This window comes from Macrotis lagotis, chromosome 8 (assembly GCF_037893015.1).
Source record: "Macrotis lagotis isolate mMagLag1 chromosome 8, bilby.v1.9.chrom.fasta, whole genome shotgun sequence".
In the NCBI taxonomy this organism is placed as follows: Eukaryota; Metazoa; Chordata; class Mammalia; order Peramelemorphia; family Peramelidae; genus Macrotis; species Macrotis lagotis.
The window spans coordinates 146,450,517-146,466,919 of NC_133665.1; the positions used below are offsets into that span (position 1 = coordinate 146,450,517).

The 16,403-nt window shown below is 34.1% G+C and overlaps 1 protein-coding gene across 3 annotated transcripts in view; it reads right to left on the minus strand.

The window, feature by feature from the left end:
* Window positions 1–16,403, minus strand: part of GRM7 (glutamate metabotropic receptor 7) — a 1,085,204-nt gene that overhangs the window by 374,401 nt on the left and 694,400 nt on the right. For all 3 annotated transcript variants that reach the window (XM_074196076.1, XM_074196078.1, XM_074196077.1), the window contains one exon: window positions 10,857–11,057. In XM_074196076.1, coding sequence (XP_074052177.1) covers window positions 10,857–11,057 — 201 coding nt within the window. The remainder of the gene's footprint in view (window positions 1–10,856; window positions 11,058–16,403) is intronic.

The window sequence follows — 16,403 nt, forward strand, 5'->3', positions numbered from 1 at the left end:
TTAAATATTTAAAAATCAGAATGAAAAGACCAAAATCATGTCTTCGGATTAAGAAAAAATCCTGTATTACTCATTACTCTTTTTCTCGCTACCTCTTATTATTTTTAACTTCCTTCTTCTAAAGAGTTTTCTAAAAGTTAGTTTCTACTTCAGTGCTTAAGATTATTACTTTTCTTTTTATCCTTATCTCTTATTAAATGGTAGGTAGTCAGTGAAACAAATGTTTCAAAAGAGATACTTGAACAAGGCTCTTAGATTTACTATAAATGGGAAACTGGATACTGATTAAATGCTTTTTGAACTAAATGATTTAAATGATTTTTGAACTAAAATACAAGGATAGAATGTAGACACTATTGAACATGAGCTTCCAAAGCCTTTGCATCTAATGAAATTGAATTTTTACTGTCATAAAAGATGAATAAAATCAGTAAATGTACGCACATATATGTGTACATATGTATTTATACAATAGGTATTCACACAATGTTATACATATAGCGTGTGCATGCATGTTCATGTGTATATAATACACATGATACACATGATAGACATGCTTAGAAAGGGGCTAACAGATATTACTAAGAAACTGGCCTATTTATCTTGTAGTCATTTCTTTTGTAAAATTTTACAGTTGAGTTAAAAGAAAATGTACTGTACAAGATGTAAATGATATTGCTAAAGAGGAATTATGAAAATGAAGACCTAGGGCTTTTTATTAGCTACAAGCTACATTTTAATCAATAGTGTACACTGCAATTTTCCACAAGGTCTGTGTGACTTAGACAACATTGAGAGACATGATGTCCTGACCTCATGAGGGGATGATGATTCTTTTATACTCTCTTCTAAGCAGAAATCTCTGGATAACTTTGTGAATGCCACATCTTTGAAAACATAATGACAATCCAGAGAGCATCCAGAAGAAGGAAACTAAATAGGAGAATCACCTTGAGATTATATCATATGAAAACAACTTGAAGGAATTGGAACTGTTTAGTCTAGAAAAGAAGACTTGTGGTTGGTTAAGTGACTAAGGATTCTTAAAAGACATGAAAGTTTAATTCTGTTATTCCACTTGTTCTATGTAACTTTTGAAGGAAAAACAAGAATCAGTATGGACAAGCTGACAAGAGATAGAGCTGATTTGATCCAAGGAAAAGCTTCCTAATAATTAGAACAGTTACAAAATGGAATGGGCTACTTAACTGGAGGTCTTCTCCCTCATTTATACATATCTTATTAAAAGGTGACATCAGGTACGTGTTGAAATAGATGGTTTTCTAAGTGCTTGTCCAATGCTAATATCCTGTAACCCTGAGATTCTTAGTCATAATTAATACAAAATTAATTTACATGGTTCAAAACACTTAGAATTTTACATATATACATATATACATATTGTAGATATTAATTTCATCTACATTTGTATATACATGTGTATATATTATACGTGTGTGTGTGTGTGTGTGTGTGTGTGTGTGTGTGTGTGTGTATCTACACAGATGAATAAACTAAGGCACTTAGAAGTTAGGTGACTCTCCCTGCATGACACAGCTAAATTAGTGTTGGTACTCAGATTTTTTTTTTTGGTTTTTGCAAGGCAATGGATTTAAGTGACTTGTCCAAGGTCACACACCTAGGTAATTATTAAATGTCTGAAGCTGGATTTGAACTCGGGTCCTCCTTGACTCCAGGGCCAGTACTCTATCCACCCAGCTATCCTCCAGAAGTCAGTTTTTTTATTCAGATTTTCTTAACTCTGTCCACATCATACCACCCAGTTGCAAAGGAGTTCATGTTTGTGTGTATGAGTGGAAGGTAGCTACCGTCAGTTCCTTTGTCTGTAAATTGAGGATAATAAGAGTACTTATCTTACAAACTTATTATGAAGATCATATAATATAACATTTAAAGCATTTTGTTAAATTACATCACATTGTAAATGCTAGTTTTATAATAATTAAGCTAAAAGGTATAAAATTTATAAAACTTCATCTTGTCCCTAAAGAAAAGATATGAGTCTATACATCTCCCTGTTCCCCAAAATGATGCGGGCCTATGGATGCTAAACGTAGCAAACAATATTAAACTTTTTATTGAAATTTTGACGTTTTCCTAAACTGCTTTCCTCCTTTTTAATTTGTCTTTGTTATAAAAGGTTGCTCTCTTTTGAAAAAGGAATTGATGAAAGAGGAGAAAAAAATAGCATAAATGTGGGTGAGGAGGAATATGATGGAGGGAAATACAAATATCAATATTTATAGGAAAAAATATTGAAGCAATTTCTCTAATACATTTATAATAAAGAATATGATCCATTACAAACACACAGCTGATGGTGTCTGAATACAAACTGAAGCATGCTTTTTTTCTCACTTTATTTTTCATGAGATTTCTCTTTAAGTGTAGGGGGGGTTATGTTTACATTTACAACATGACTATTATATAGTTATTTTTACATACACAACATGACTATTACTGTATTATAGTAATGTTTCTCATGGCTACACATTTTTAACTTATACCAAGTGACTTGGCTTTCTCAATGAAAGCAGAAGGGCAAGAAATGGAGAAAATTTAGAACTCAAAGTTTTGAAAGAAAATGTTGGAATGTGATTTTGCATTTAGTTTGGGGGAAAAATTTAAAAAACAAAATATGAAAAAAATTAAAAGTTGCACAGCAGAGAACAAAAGAAAACTTAGAAAGAAGCACAGAAAAGCTAGGCAGCTTTGAGAATTAATGTGTTGTATTTATTACATAGTTTTTCCCAAAAAAAGTGAAGAGTTTAAAATAGAAATTTGTTATTTTACATTGAATCCTTTCATGCTCTCCCATGTACAGGGAAATGGTCCTTTTTTCCACTTTTCTCATTTTGTATTTGTTTAAAGTGAAAAAAATAAAAATTTAAAAGATAAAAGGTTGCTATCTAAAAAATGGAGAGAAGGATACAATAGTGATTATAGGTGATATAAATTAATAGATCTTATTTACATATTTAAAATATGTACATTCCTTAAGATCCCATTTTGAAGAGTCCAATCATATAGTCTGAGAAGTATTCTTTTAGTTAATTGGAGAGCCACTCCTTTAGTAGCAAGGAAAGGCCAAGGTCATGATTCACTTAAATTCTCTCCAATTCATGCCAAGAGGTTGCCAAAAAAATCCTCTCAGGTTATATACACTTTCAAGATAGAAGATGAAGCCAACTGCATATGTTCTGATAGGAGAGTGTCAGAGTATAGAATGAAATACCTTTTGGGACATGGGCAACACAGGCCTATACTTGACTATCTGTATTTGTCATGAGATTTCTGCTTTTCTTCCTTGTTAAAATAATCTTCTAATGATTTGAATGAAAAAGAAAACAAATGATTATTTATTAAAAAAATTAAAATACTTTCAAGAAAAGAATTGGAAATTGAATGAACAAGATTTCTGCAGAGTATTCGGAAAAGTGACACAAAGACTTTTAAAAGGACAACTAGTTAAGGTTGGATTTCGGTTCTTTGTGATCCTGACAAGAACCTGCCAAATGTGGAACAAGGAAAGGAAATCTTGGATTCTTCAAGTCATTAGCAAGAATTTTTATTTTTTACTTTTTTTAAAGACTGTCACTTTGCATTGATACATTAATATTCAGACCCTTGCCTACCTTTTGCTTTAACATTGGATAGTGGAATTCATACTGTGTCTACAACTTCCATTCATTAAATAATAGGACTTGATCCTTTCATAGATTTTGAAGAAAAGAGGCTGTCTAAGGCAGGTGTGGACAGGATGATTTTATCTGAGTAGTTTTGAGGAGGCCTGTTAGAGCCATTTTCAAGGAAGATCGGCATCTCACAAGAATAGGACTGGTCAGGAGGCAACACAGTGCATGGTGTCTCTCCTCTCACATTCTTTGTTAGAGGAAATTATTCTAGTCTTGCCCTTTTCTATTCTCATTAAAAGTCTTGTTAAAATCATTAAGGTAGAACAGCTGAATGCTTTGTCTAAATGATGACTGGCAAGCAGGCATTCTGTGGCTCTGACCTTTTGATGGATTCCATAATATAGTTTTCCTGTCATTCAGATCTTCCATTATTCTCTTTTTTCCCACATCTCAGTAAATTTCTCAAAATTGAAAAGGAGAAATCTACTTTAAAAAAATCTGCCTCTCATTACAGAGAATAGGACAAGAAAACTTTTAAGGCAAAGAAACAAGAACAAAAAAGATATCGAGGAAGAAATGACATATTGAAAATACACAATGGATTTTTGAATCTGGGTGTGTTGTTAGGGAGCTAAAGTTAACCAGACTCTGTGGTGAGTTTGGAGGCTCAGTTAGGAGTGGAGGGGGAAATAGAGTGACATGGGAAGTTAGGGGCAGTTTTTAAAAGCATCCAAATAAGTCCTCTTACATCATTGTTATCCTGGGAGGCAAATCCAAATGAGAATTTTCCTTTTAAGAAAGGATTTGGTGGCCAAGAATTGCTTTAAGCCTGTAACACTTTGCCTGTCCCTTTACTCCAATTCTCCATCTGCCAGATTCTCACAGCCATCCAAAATATTCAATTTTTTGGAGGGAGAAATAGGATCACTGACATGACCCATTCCCTACAAGGATATTCCCTTAAGTAATGAAGATCAGAAAATGCTTTACACTTTCAAGTTTGATGGAGTTTCCCAGGACACAAAGAAGTTAGATGACTTGTATAGGTTTAGGAAGTCACCATGTGTAAGAAGCAAAATTTGAATTCTCTGAATCCAACACTTTATTCACTCTGTCCACATGATTCTATATACTATACTGCTTTTTATACCATTTCCAAAATCTGTTTTGAATCTTTTGCTAAAAATGCAGAACTTAAGATAAACACCTAGCAAAACTGACTCTACTTATATAGGAAAAAACTGTGTATTATTAAGAATCTGCCCACAGTGTTCTAATCATGCTGTTGTTTCAGGTAAATAATACTAAAAGCAAAATAGCTAATATTTATATAGCACTTTCACTTTTCAAAATCCTTTTATATAAAATCTAATTTTATTCTCACAATAGCATAAGATAAGTGCAATGAATAATCTACTTTCACAGATGAAAAAACAGACCGATTGGCTATGTGGCTTGCCCAAGGACACATAGTCAGATCCAAAGCAGGATTAGAACTCAATTCTTCCCAACTCAGTTCTCCTTTACCATTCAACTGCCTTCCTGGAGGAAACAATATAAATTCTTATGATTCTGTGCATCAAGGTATGGTAAAACAAGCTAGAATGATTATAGAATATATCATGCAAAAGGCTATCAATGTCACCAGAATTGTTGTTGTGATGGAGACAGAGAGAAAAAAAGAGACTAAAGAGTTGATCAGATGTCTGAGACAAGAAAGAATTTAGTCTTGTCAAGTTGACATTTTCAGACAAATTCAGGTGAGGAGAGCATGAGTTCTACCTTGGATTGCTAGACTCAAGACTCCATGGCAGAAAAGATCATACACTACTCTGTGGCTATTTTAAATACATACATATATATACATATATATATATATGTATATATATATATATATATATATGTATATATGTAGTCAGTGGTCTAGAATTGAAGCAATACATATAATATATATATATATATATATATATATATATATATATATATATATATAGTCAGTGGTACCCTATCCTATATGACTTTGTCTCAAAGTAACTTATTAATTCTGTTTTATCATTGCATGAGAAAAGGTTGTATGCTTTGAAAAGCTGCACAAATTCCTTAAAGTCTCTAAATAATCATTCAATTACTCACTTCAGGAAGTTTCCTAGTGATCTCTATTAGAGCTTTCAGGAGGTGTCTTATCTAATAGCAGGAACATTATGAACTCAAAGAACTATCAACTCTCTCCAATAAATCATTTCTCAAAATAACCCAATGAGAAACTATTTTATTCTTTGTCCTTTTCACTCAAATTCTCTAGGGTTCATTTTAATTTACAGGTTAAGAGGAAACTGAGTGGTTAAGAGACTAATTTCATCATTTATGTGATTAAGCTGTCAGCAATGATTCATCTCTGATTGGATCAAATTCCATGATTCCAAGAATTCTAAGAATTCTCTTGCTTGGTTAAGTGTCTGTTAAAAAAAATTTAAAAATCAAAACAACCTTAAAGAATACACATTCTTATTTAGCTCTTAGGTCTTGAGTTGGAAGAGACCTCAGAGGTAAATAGTTCAATTCCCTTATTTTACAGAAAAGGAAATTGAGACCCAAGGAAGCTAAGTGACTTGTCCAAGGTCACACAGGGACATGACTTGACAGAAACAGGCTTGAAGCCAGGTCCTCTGATTCCACAGTCAGTGCTCTTCCCACTGTCTCTCACTGCCTCTTCCATCCTCTTCTTTTTTGCAGGAAAAAAGCCATTCCCCTTTGGAGGGGAAATGATTTACAAAAGATCAGATAGATAGTAAATGACAGAGCTAGGGTTTGAGGTCATATACCAATACTCCAAATTCAGTATTCTTTCCAGATTACCTAGCGACTACATTTATGGCACTAGACTTAGCACAAGGTCTACCATATGAAAAGTGCTTAAAAATACTTATTGACTGATTGATAAAGACTGAATGATAAGATAGAGTGCCAGAGTAGAACTAGAAATGACTTAGAAGTTCTCTCAAATTCTCATTTTACAAACTACGGCAAATATAAATGAAAGTCCTAAGTAAACCTCAGAGAAGTGAGTAGAATAAAACTAGCTCACATTTATATAGTGTTGTAAGGTCTACATAATATTTATCATTTGGTCTGAATAAAAACACAGATCTGAATCCTCACTACTGTCCTTTACAACTTCTGAGTTGGCTAGGACAACTTTCTTCCCTTCCCTTTAACTATCTACAGGCAAAAGAATTCAAGTCTGGCCTTCACATAGAGGCAAAATAAGCTTCATTTTTGTATCTTAGTGGTAGAGGAGGGAATAAGCATCTTATATGAGGTCCAGGCACTCTGATAACTACTTTATAAATATTATCTCATTGGATGCCAACACCAAATCTTTAAGGTAGGTATTGTTATGATTCCCATTTTAAAATGAGGAAACAGACAGAGGTGAAGTGACTTGCCTCGAGTCAAACAACTGGTAAGAAATTGAGGTCACACTTGAACTCAAGTCTTCCTGATTCCAGGTCTCGTGCTCTATCAACTGCATCACCCAATTACCTTAGTCATCAATAAATAGAAGTGATCATGATAAGGACAGAAAGATTTGCCTAACCCATAGTGGTTGGATTTTCTTCTTTTCAACAAATAGCCTCATACCTTTTCTTACAGTAACAAAAAACTAGAAATGAAGTGGACATCATTGATTAATTAGGCAATGTCCAACTCAAAAGCAATACATGAATGCAATGAAGAATTATTAATCATGCAGTAAGAAATGAGAGCTTAAGCAAGCAATCAAAACATTTTGTGCTAAATACTTAAGAGTCAAAAAGAGTAAACAAGATAGCCCTTGCCTTCAAGGAGCTTACTGTTTAATGGGGGGGGGGGAAGCAAAATACAAATAAATGTATAAGACCAGCTATATGAAGCAAAAAGAGTAAATAATTAACAGAGGGAAAGCATTAGAATTAAAAGGGTTTAGAAAGGCTTCCAGTAAGAAGTAGAATTTATTTACTTGTTTTGGTACTTAAATCTTTATTGAATATTTCTTGGAAATTAATATAGCACTACAAAGAAAAATGCAAAAGTAATCCTACTATTTGAGTCAATAATTCTGGGGCTAGGAACATACCTTCCAGAATATTATCAAAATAGCTGCTCTTCCTTCTCTCCTTTACATAAACCTATATAGATTTCTATGGCAGTATTGCAAATAATTAAAACAAACTGGAATTAAACAAATTGATAAAAAATGATATAGGAACAGCTAAGTGGCATAGTAGATAGAGCAGGATGGAGTTCAAATGCAGCCTCAGACACTTAATAATTACCTATGTGACCTTAGGCAAGTCACTTAATCCCATCGCCTTGCAAAAACCAAAGAACAAAAAAATAAAAAAAAACACAAAAGAATGGAATCATCTATTACATTAAGTAAGGCAAGTAGAAGAATTACAAATGTATTTAGATGCTTTCACTAAATAATAGAAAAGGGGATGAAGTCCAGAAAAGACATTTTATTGTATAGAATACTAGACCTTGTGTCTAGAGGACTTGAGATTAAATTTTGCCTCATATATTTATTAATCAATCCAATAAATATATTAAGTACCTGACTATGTTAAGCACTAGAGATACAGTTAAATAAAAGTCACTTCCTTCAAGAAGCTGATAATCTATAAGGAGAGATAATACACAAAAGAAAGCAAGGAATTATGGCAGGGAAATACCAGTTAAAATCACTTGGGGCAACAGATCCAGAGCAAAATGAACCAATGTCCAATTTCTGCCTTCTATATAGAAAGTCATTGAGAGAAGGTTGCTACACATCGACCAATCTTCCAACAAGATGAGAGAACTGGCTGAGAGAGATGGAGTCAATCACAGTTTAAGTAATCAGGATGATGGTAAAATTACTACTAACAAGTTCAAACTAGAGGGACATCCTGTTCAATGAAATTCAGACTGGGAAAGAGCAGCAGATGTGGAGTACAGTGGAATGTATGAGTTTTGTGAGTCTGGGAAATGCAGCTAACCTGTATTAAACTCAGTTTTTCATCATTAAAATGGTAATAATAATGATAATTAAATGCTAGATGTGATTTCAATGGTTCAAAGAATTCTGAGGTGGAGAAACTTCCTTTACAAATTCAGGTCACACTTCATCTTATAGTCTTCAAAGACTGTAGTAATTCACTGAAAATTTGAAGTTTGTTTTCCTTCTTCCCTTCCCTCCCTCCCCCTCTCCTTCTCTCTTTCCTCCCTCCCTTCCATCCTTTCTCCCCTCCTTTCTCCCCTTCCTCCTTCCCTCTCTCCATTCCCCCTTCCCTCCTTCTTCCATTTCTCCATTCCTTCCCTCCCTTCCTCCCTTCCTTCCTTCCTCCGTCCCTTCCTCCTTCCTCCCTCCCTTCATCCCTTCATCCCTTCCTTCCTTCCATTCTCCTTTTCCCTCCGTCCTCTCCCTCTGTCCATATAGGAATCATACCTTTACATGTGAGTGCTATGCCCAAAAGAATATAAATATTGATCCCTGAATGCAAGATATCTTGGAGTTTGTAGGCTAGATTTCTTTTTAAGTATCATGCCCTAAACCCAAATCACTGGATCTTATGGATTGGCTAACAATAAGTTGTAAGTTAGCAATCTTCACTTGATCATTGTTTGGATTTTGAGGGCCCTGAGTTTGTGTAAATAACAATCATTTGCTATTTAAAAACAGGGTATTTCCCCCCTTTTTTGAGTAGGTTAAAGAGGCCATTTTGGGCCTCATTTCTTATGTAGCCTTAATCAATGAATTGGTTTTGTCTCAGAAAAAATCATTAGAAAAATCCTTAACTTAAAAAGGCCCAGGTTTTCTACAGAAACCAAGTATATATCAAATCATTCTGATTGATATCTTATCACTGACAGAGACAGAAGAGATGATTTTAGTTGGGAAATCATGGAGGTCAGTAGTTGCATAGGAGAAGGACTTCAAAGAACATGAGATGATTTGTATGAGTAACTGCAAAGTAAAATAAAAACTACAGGACTACTAAAGAAAACATCAAGGTCAATGGCAACTTAATGGAATGAATTCTTAGCAACTCAAAACAAAAACAAAATAAAAAAAGCAAAGAGAAAACAAAAAGAAAAACATATGAGCAATAATTTCTCAGGAGAACAGGTAATGAAACACATCTCTCCCCTCTTAGCACCAAGCTAGAAAACAAATAGGGGAAAATGCTACATAAATTATCAGACTGTCATACTATCTGCTCATTTTTTTTGACTGTGTTTCTTTGTTATAAAGGTACTTTTGCTTCTGGGTAGTGACATGAAGGTTTTCTAGCAATACTTGTGATGAAAAATTAAAAGCATCAAATTTTAGTCTATCTTAAAGTGTTTATCCAACCTAAGTGAGAAATAACATATTTAATAAAAGAATTATAGATATGCATCAAATGGTGTTTCAATATATATATATTATCTATACACATTTCACTTGTATGCCCATATAGATATGATTATATGTACATGCATGATACATTCATGCATATGAGTTTATATAAATATAAAACTGTGAAATATGACACCTATTCAGGAATACTGGAATCTCTCTCAACTCCCACTGATAATCTATCTTGCCCAAGATACTTAGAGGTGAAGTGACTTGTCCATGGTCACACAAGGAGTAGGTGTCAGAAGTGGGACTTAATATCATATAATCAAAGCCACTATGCCCCACTCCCATTCGGTGTCTCATTTAACATATACTGTAAACATGTATTTATTTATCCATTTAAAGATGTATATAATACAAATTTGCCATTACTAAAATTCTACTTATTCAATTTGAAGAAAAGACTTCAGTGTTTAAAGAAAATTAGTTGGGTGGCTAGGTGGTGAAGTAGATAAAGCACCAGCCCTGGAGTCAGGAGTACCTGGGTTCAAATCCGGTCTCAGACACTTAATAATTACCTAGCTGTGTGGCCTTGGGCAAGCCACTTAACCCTATTTGCCTTGCGAAAAACTAAAAATAAAAAAATGGAGAAAATTAGTTAACCTCCTCCCTCCTCTCCTATACTGTAGCAACCCCGCTACCAATACCGCATAAAGACAACAAACCCAAACAAGATACCCAACAATATCAGACTGGAATGGAATAGCCCAATCAATAATATCCCGAATGACACCATCTCATAGCCAAAGGTCGTTCGTGTTGTTTGGACTCACCGTTAAAATTAACACTGCGAATATACTTCAGCAACTTCTTGCCCCCTGCCTGCTCCATCTCTGGACAGACACCAGGGTAATCAGCACAAAGATCCTTGTTCATATGGTGGAGAGCATGGGCCATGGCATACACCGAGTCAATCACAAATTGAACTTTACCCTCCTGCTCATAATAGGAATCCTTTCCAATTCTCTCCTGCCCTGCACATTAAAACAACAAACACACAAAGAAAAAAAGATTGCTGGTAAGTGAAAGTTTTGTAGTTTCCACTGCTAAATTTTTTTATTTTTACATCACTTTAAAGAAAGGGGTGAATGTGTGCCCCAAGGACCAGAAAATTATAAACCATAGTTCCAATACTTTGATACTAATATATCTGCCTATTTGATGACACATTCTCTACAAACTACCACCTCTAACCCCCAACAAATGAAGCATCTTGTAAAATTTTAATTCTGTTTCACCTTTCAGTTGTTTCAGACAGACACTCTGAATAGCACCCAACCGAATCACTACAATCTCTAGATTAAAGGAACACAGGACATGGTATGCAATGATTCCTCAGAAGAGAGAGAGTACATTCTGAGAAAACAAAGCCCAGCTGGGATGGATGATACATTTAGATTGCAGAAACTTCTCTCTGAACGAAGGCATTGAGAAAAAAAAAAAAGACTACTTTATTTTGTTGTTTTTTTTTGTATGTATATACAAAAATCAACTGCACATGAAAAATTTTAGCATATAAGCACATTAGTAATGGAATTCTTCATTCTAACACTTTTTTTCTGCTTTGATCAAATCCCAAACATCAAAACAGCTAATACTGATATGGCTTTTTCGGGTTTGCACTTTCCATACATTATTTAATCGAGCTTCACAACACTTCTATGAGGATGGTTATATTATTATTGACCCACTGTATAGATGAGAAAACAGGCTGAGGTAAGTTAAAAATACATATTTGCTCAGAAGAAGCTTGGGGGAGTGACCAGTATCCTGGATTTTGAGACTGAGGACTGCTGTTCAAATCCTTTCATTGATATTGAATATCCATGTGACCCTGGACAAGTTCTCTGTTCTGCAGTCCCCTCACCTATAAACAAAGCAGCATGGAACTTGATGACCAATAAAGTTCATTTTCACTCTAAGGCAGCTGAGTGACTTAGTTGATAGAAGGATAGACTTGCAATCATTAAAATAATGAAAAAAAAAAACAAAGCCCAATTTAAAATAGTAACTCTGGAAAAATCTGCTAAGTATAGGTTGCTAGGTGGCGCAGTGGATAGAGCACTGCTCGTGAAGTCAGGAGTCCCTGAGTTCGAATGTGGCCTCACACAATTAATTACCTAGCTGTGCGGTCTTGGGCAATACACTTAACCCCATTGCCTTGCAAAAAAACTAAAAAAAAATCTGCTAGGTATGGGACCCTGGACCTAACCGTTCAGCTTCAGATGTTGCTCAGATTTTTTTCAATTATGTCTGACTCTTTGTAAGATACCATTTGAGGTTTTCTTGACAGACACTGGAGGGATTTGTAATCTCTTCCTTCTTCAGTCACATATAGCTCATCTGAAGGATAATAACAACATCTACCTTAAATGTTGTAACATACTTTGCAAACATTTGAGCATTTTATAACTGATAACTTCTGCTATTAATATTAAATTAGTTTAAGTCCAATTTCTTATTCCTTCTCTATCTTCAGCTATACCTATGTACCAAGAGAAATTCTAGTGAGAAAGATTATCATGGGCATTACCAAAAAGCTGACTATGTGCCTTTTACCATATGTAAATGGTATTACTCAAAGTGAAGGACCTTTATGTTTTTAAACCAGATCTGTTATTGATTTCTGTTTTATAGAATTTTTATCACCTTTTAGTTTACTTTCAATTTCACCTAAAAAGTATTATTAGGTACTTGCTTTTAATACAAGAGATACAAAAGACAAAAGTGAACCACTCCCTACTACCAGATACCCTACATTTTACTGGAATCCCTCCTCACTTCAAAAATATTGGCTGAAATTTTATTACATTTCGGTTTAATGGGGAATATTTTTTGTCTTGAGCCTTGTTCTCTGAAAGAACCTTACAGTGTTCTTGGTTTAAAAAAAATAGGAGGGTCCTCAGCAGATAAAGTTTGAAATACAAACTAATGTTTCTAAGATTGTTTTTAAGAATATTTTGGTTTTTACACATACTGATCAAGAATTTACCATTAAGTTTGATGCAATTTTAAACCATTACATTGCTGAACTCTAGCTAGAAAATTCACCTATAATTCACATTTCAGTATCAGAATTCTTAATTCCTCATTCTATAGAAAAGTAAACTTTTTTAAGACTTGTCTACTATGCCAACTAGTCCTACATATACCATAGTCCTACCTTAAATATACATATGTTTGTTTATACACATATATGTATGGGTGCATATATGTACCCATGGAGAAGTTTATATATATATATATATATATATATATATATATATATATATATGTATATATAAAATTTTGTTCAATACCATAGCAGAAATGGTGGTGAAGTAAGAAATAGGAATCAGGTTTGTGATTTGTTTCATTTTAGGAAATATCCATATGAGCACTTATTTTATCCAAGGTTAAAACTTTTTCTGTGAATTATCATTTTCAAGAATCATCTTGAAGTATTAAAAGATTAAGTGCCCAGTGTCATATTGAATATTGAAAATAATTATGCTGGCACAGCAAGATGGCACAGTGGATAGAGCATCTGTCTTGGAATTAGGAGGACCTGGACCTGAGTTCAAATCTGATGTCAGACACTTAAATAATCACCTAGCTGTGTGACTCTAGGCAAGTCACTTAATCCCATTACCTTTCTTTTTTTTTAAAGGTTTTTGCAAGGCCAAGGGGGTTAAGTGGCTTGCCCAAGGCCACAAAGCTAGGTAATTATTAAGTGTCTGAGATCAGATTTGAACCCAGGGCTGGTGCTTTATCCACTATGCTACCTAGCAGCCCCACCCCATTACCTTTCAAAAAAAATTATACAACAATAAGTAGATTTTATTAAAAATTTAAGGTTTTCAAAATGTTCTGTAAGCTACAGATAACTTTCATTGTATAAATGCTTGCCTGTCATCTCCTTTTTACAAAAAATAGTCTTTGCCTTTTAAGTCTTTTCCTATCTCCAGTGCTAGTGCATAGTAGGTGCTTTACAATTGCTTACTGATTAATTTAAATCCATGCTAAAGGGGAGCCTAGAACTGCAGACAATATTGAGCACATGAAATTCATACCTGAGGAAGAGAAATGCAACATAAAATAACAGATATTTAGAGAATCTAGATCTTAACATAGTCACCATAAAAATACATCTTTATCACGAAAACATAGGCTTGAAAAACTGCTCAAATGTTTGCTAAATGAGATGGTTTCCAGGAGTGGAAAAGGGCAATTCCTTATTTATACTTGCAGTATGAAAATATTAAACCTTAGAAGTCATTGTCTAGATTTCATACAATGATGTTTTAAATATACTACAGGTTGGGCACTTGCCAGAAACTGAATGAATTTTGTGGAGCAAAGGGATAACAATAATATAGACATGAATGACCAATGCTTAATAGTTACCTTCAAGAAGCACACGACCTGATGCAAACATTTCACTATCACAAGTAAATCATATGCTGAGAGTATGAGATGCACAATATTGATAAAACAGGAGGACATGGATTTGTTTTTGTCTATGAAGCATCAATTTTCTGTGTGTGTAGCTTCTATGTGGGTAACTAAGTGTGTGAGCTAATTTCTCGTTCTGTATGAGAGCCATAAACATCCTTCTTTTTTCTGTTTCAGTACATAATTCTGTGTAGATGGATTCAAATGACTCAGTCACTCACCACCTGAGCGACATTGGGTCATTCTATTGACCCCTTTGCACTTCAGGTTCCTCATCTATAAAATGTTAGAAAAGATAATTTCTAAGGAATGTTCTAGCTCTTAATTCATGCTTCTGTGATCTTCTCAAAATGATTAAAATCATAAATGGCAATGGAAATTAATCACAGCATTAAAGAGTTCAAATATGGATAGAATCACAAAGGGGACCAGGTCAAACCAGTTTTTCTTTTACTTTGGAACTGGGAAAGATAATAATTCCAATTATTTTCAAATCATTTTTATTACAAGTTCTCTTGGTTGATACACATATATTCCTAATGTCATTTTCACCACATACTATAACTCCATTTTCTACCTATTAAAATGACTATCAAAAATAATATGTACTTACTCACCCATCATCTCATTATTCTTTTGTGCATGAACCAATAACTAAAACCACTGCCAAAAGGCAGGCAGCAGGAAGGAGATTTACTAGCAAAAGGCTGGGATCGACTCCAGGTTTGCCATGGTGGTAAATTTACCTCTCCCACTGAGAATCCCGCCTCCAATAACTGAAATTTGATTGTAATGGGATCATTAATATTATAACACTTTTCAGTTGCTTAAAACTTAATACTGAGTTATTACTTCAAGAATAAAAGCCAGGAAAACTTGCTACAGATCCTTACTTTCAACTATTTTCCACTGGGGATCATTCCTGGAAGGCTATCTAATTTTCACTTATGACTGTTTTTTTGTCTGTAATTTCACTTCCAATTTCAAAGTAATTGAAAGTTAAAATATATGAAGCTAGACAAATTCTTGGTAGGCAATATAGTCTCATGTGTATCACATGGGGCAAGACAGCTAGCTGACAAGGAGACTGGTTCTTCTCACAGACCTCCCATACATATGTGAAATATCAGATCATATGACTTGAATTCTCAGAAATAAATATTGCACATTTGGGGGATTCCCAAAAATCAAAGCCTAAGTGACTCGTTTGAGGCACAATTTCCAAGTTGATAGTGAAAGTCAAAATTTCCAAGTTTTTTTTTAAATGCCAGGAATCAAAAAAACCATGGATTCTTAGGGGGGGGATGACTCATAGATATACTTCTACAATTTATTTTTCCTTTTGCTGTGTTTAGTAGGTGGCCTTGTTTTTTATGAAATACTAATTGCTGTTTCAAAGAAAATCTATATAAGGATTTTTTGCCATTGATTGTGTTGGATTGAAGATAGTTTTCACTCCAAACATTACACAATTGCCAACTCCATAACAATTTACTCTCTCAAGTACCTTCATTTCATTCATCATTCAATCATTCATTCATTCATTCAACAAGTCTTTATTAAGTACCAGCTATGTGTGAGATACTGTTGCAGATACAGACAAAATGAACAACATTTTTTCCATCAGGAAACTTCTATTTGGAGTATGCAACATATAAACAGATAAATCAAGACATTAGGATTTGATGGGGAAAAGAACAGCTAGTAGATGAGGAAAAGCTTGCTAAAAAAGTTAGCTTAGCAAAAGCCACATGTTGTGTGCAAGGCAATATGTAAGGCTCTAAGATTAAAAAGAAAAGAATGAAATAGTTCTGATATCAAAGAGCTGATGTTAGAAATTAGCTGTACTAGAATATGTTATTTTAGACAGTCTCATCTGATCCTTT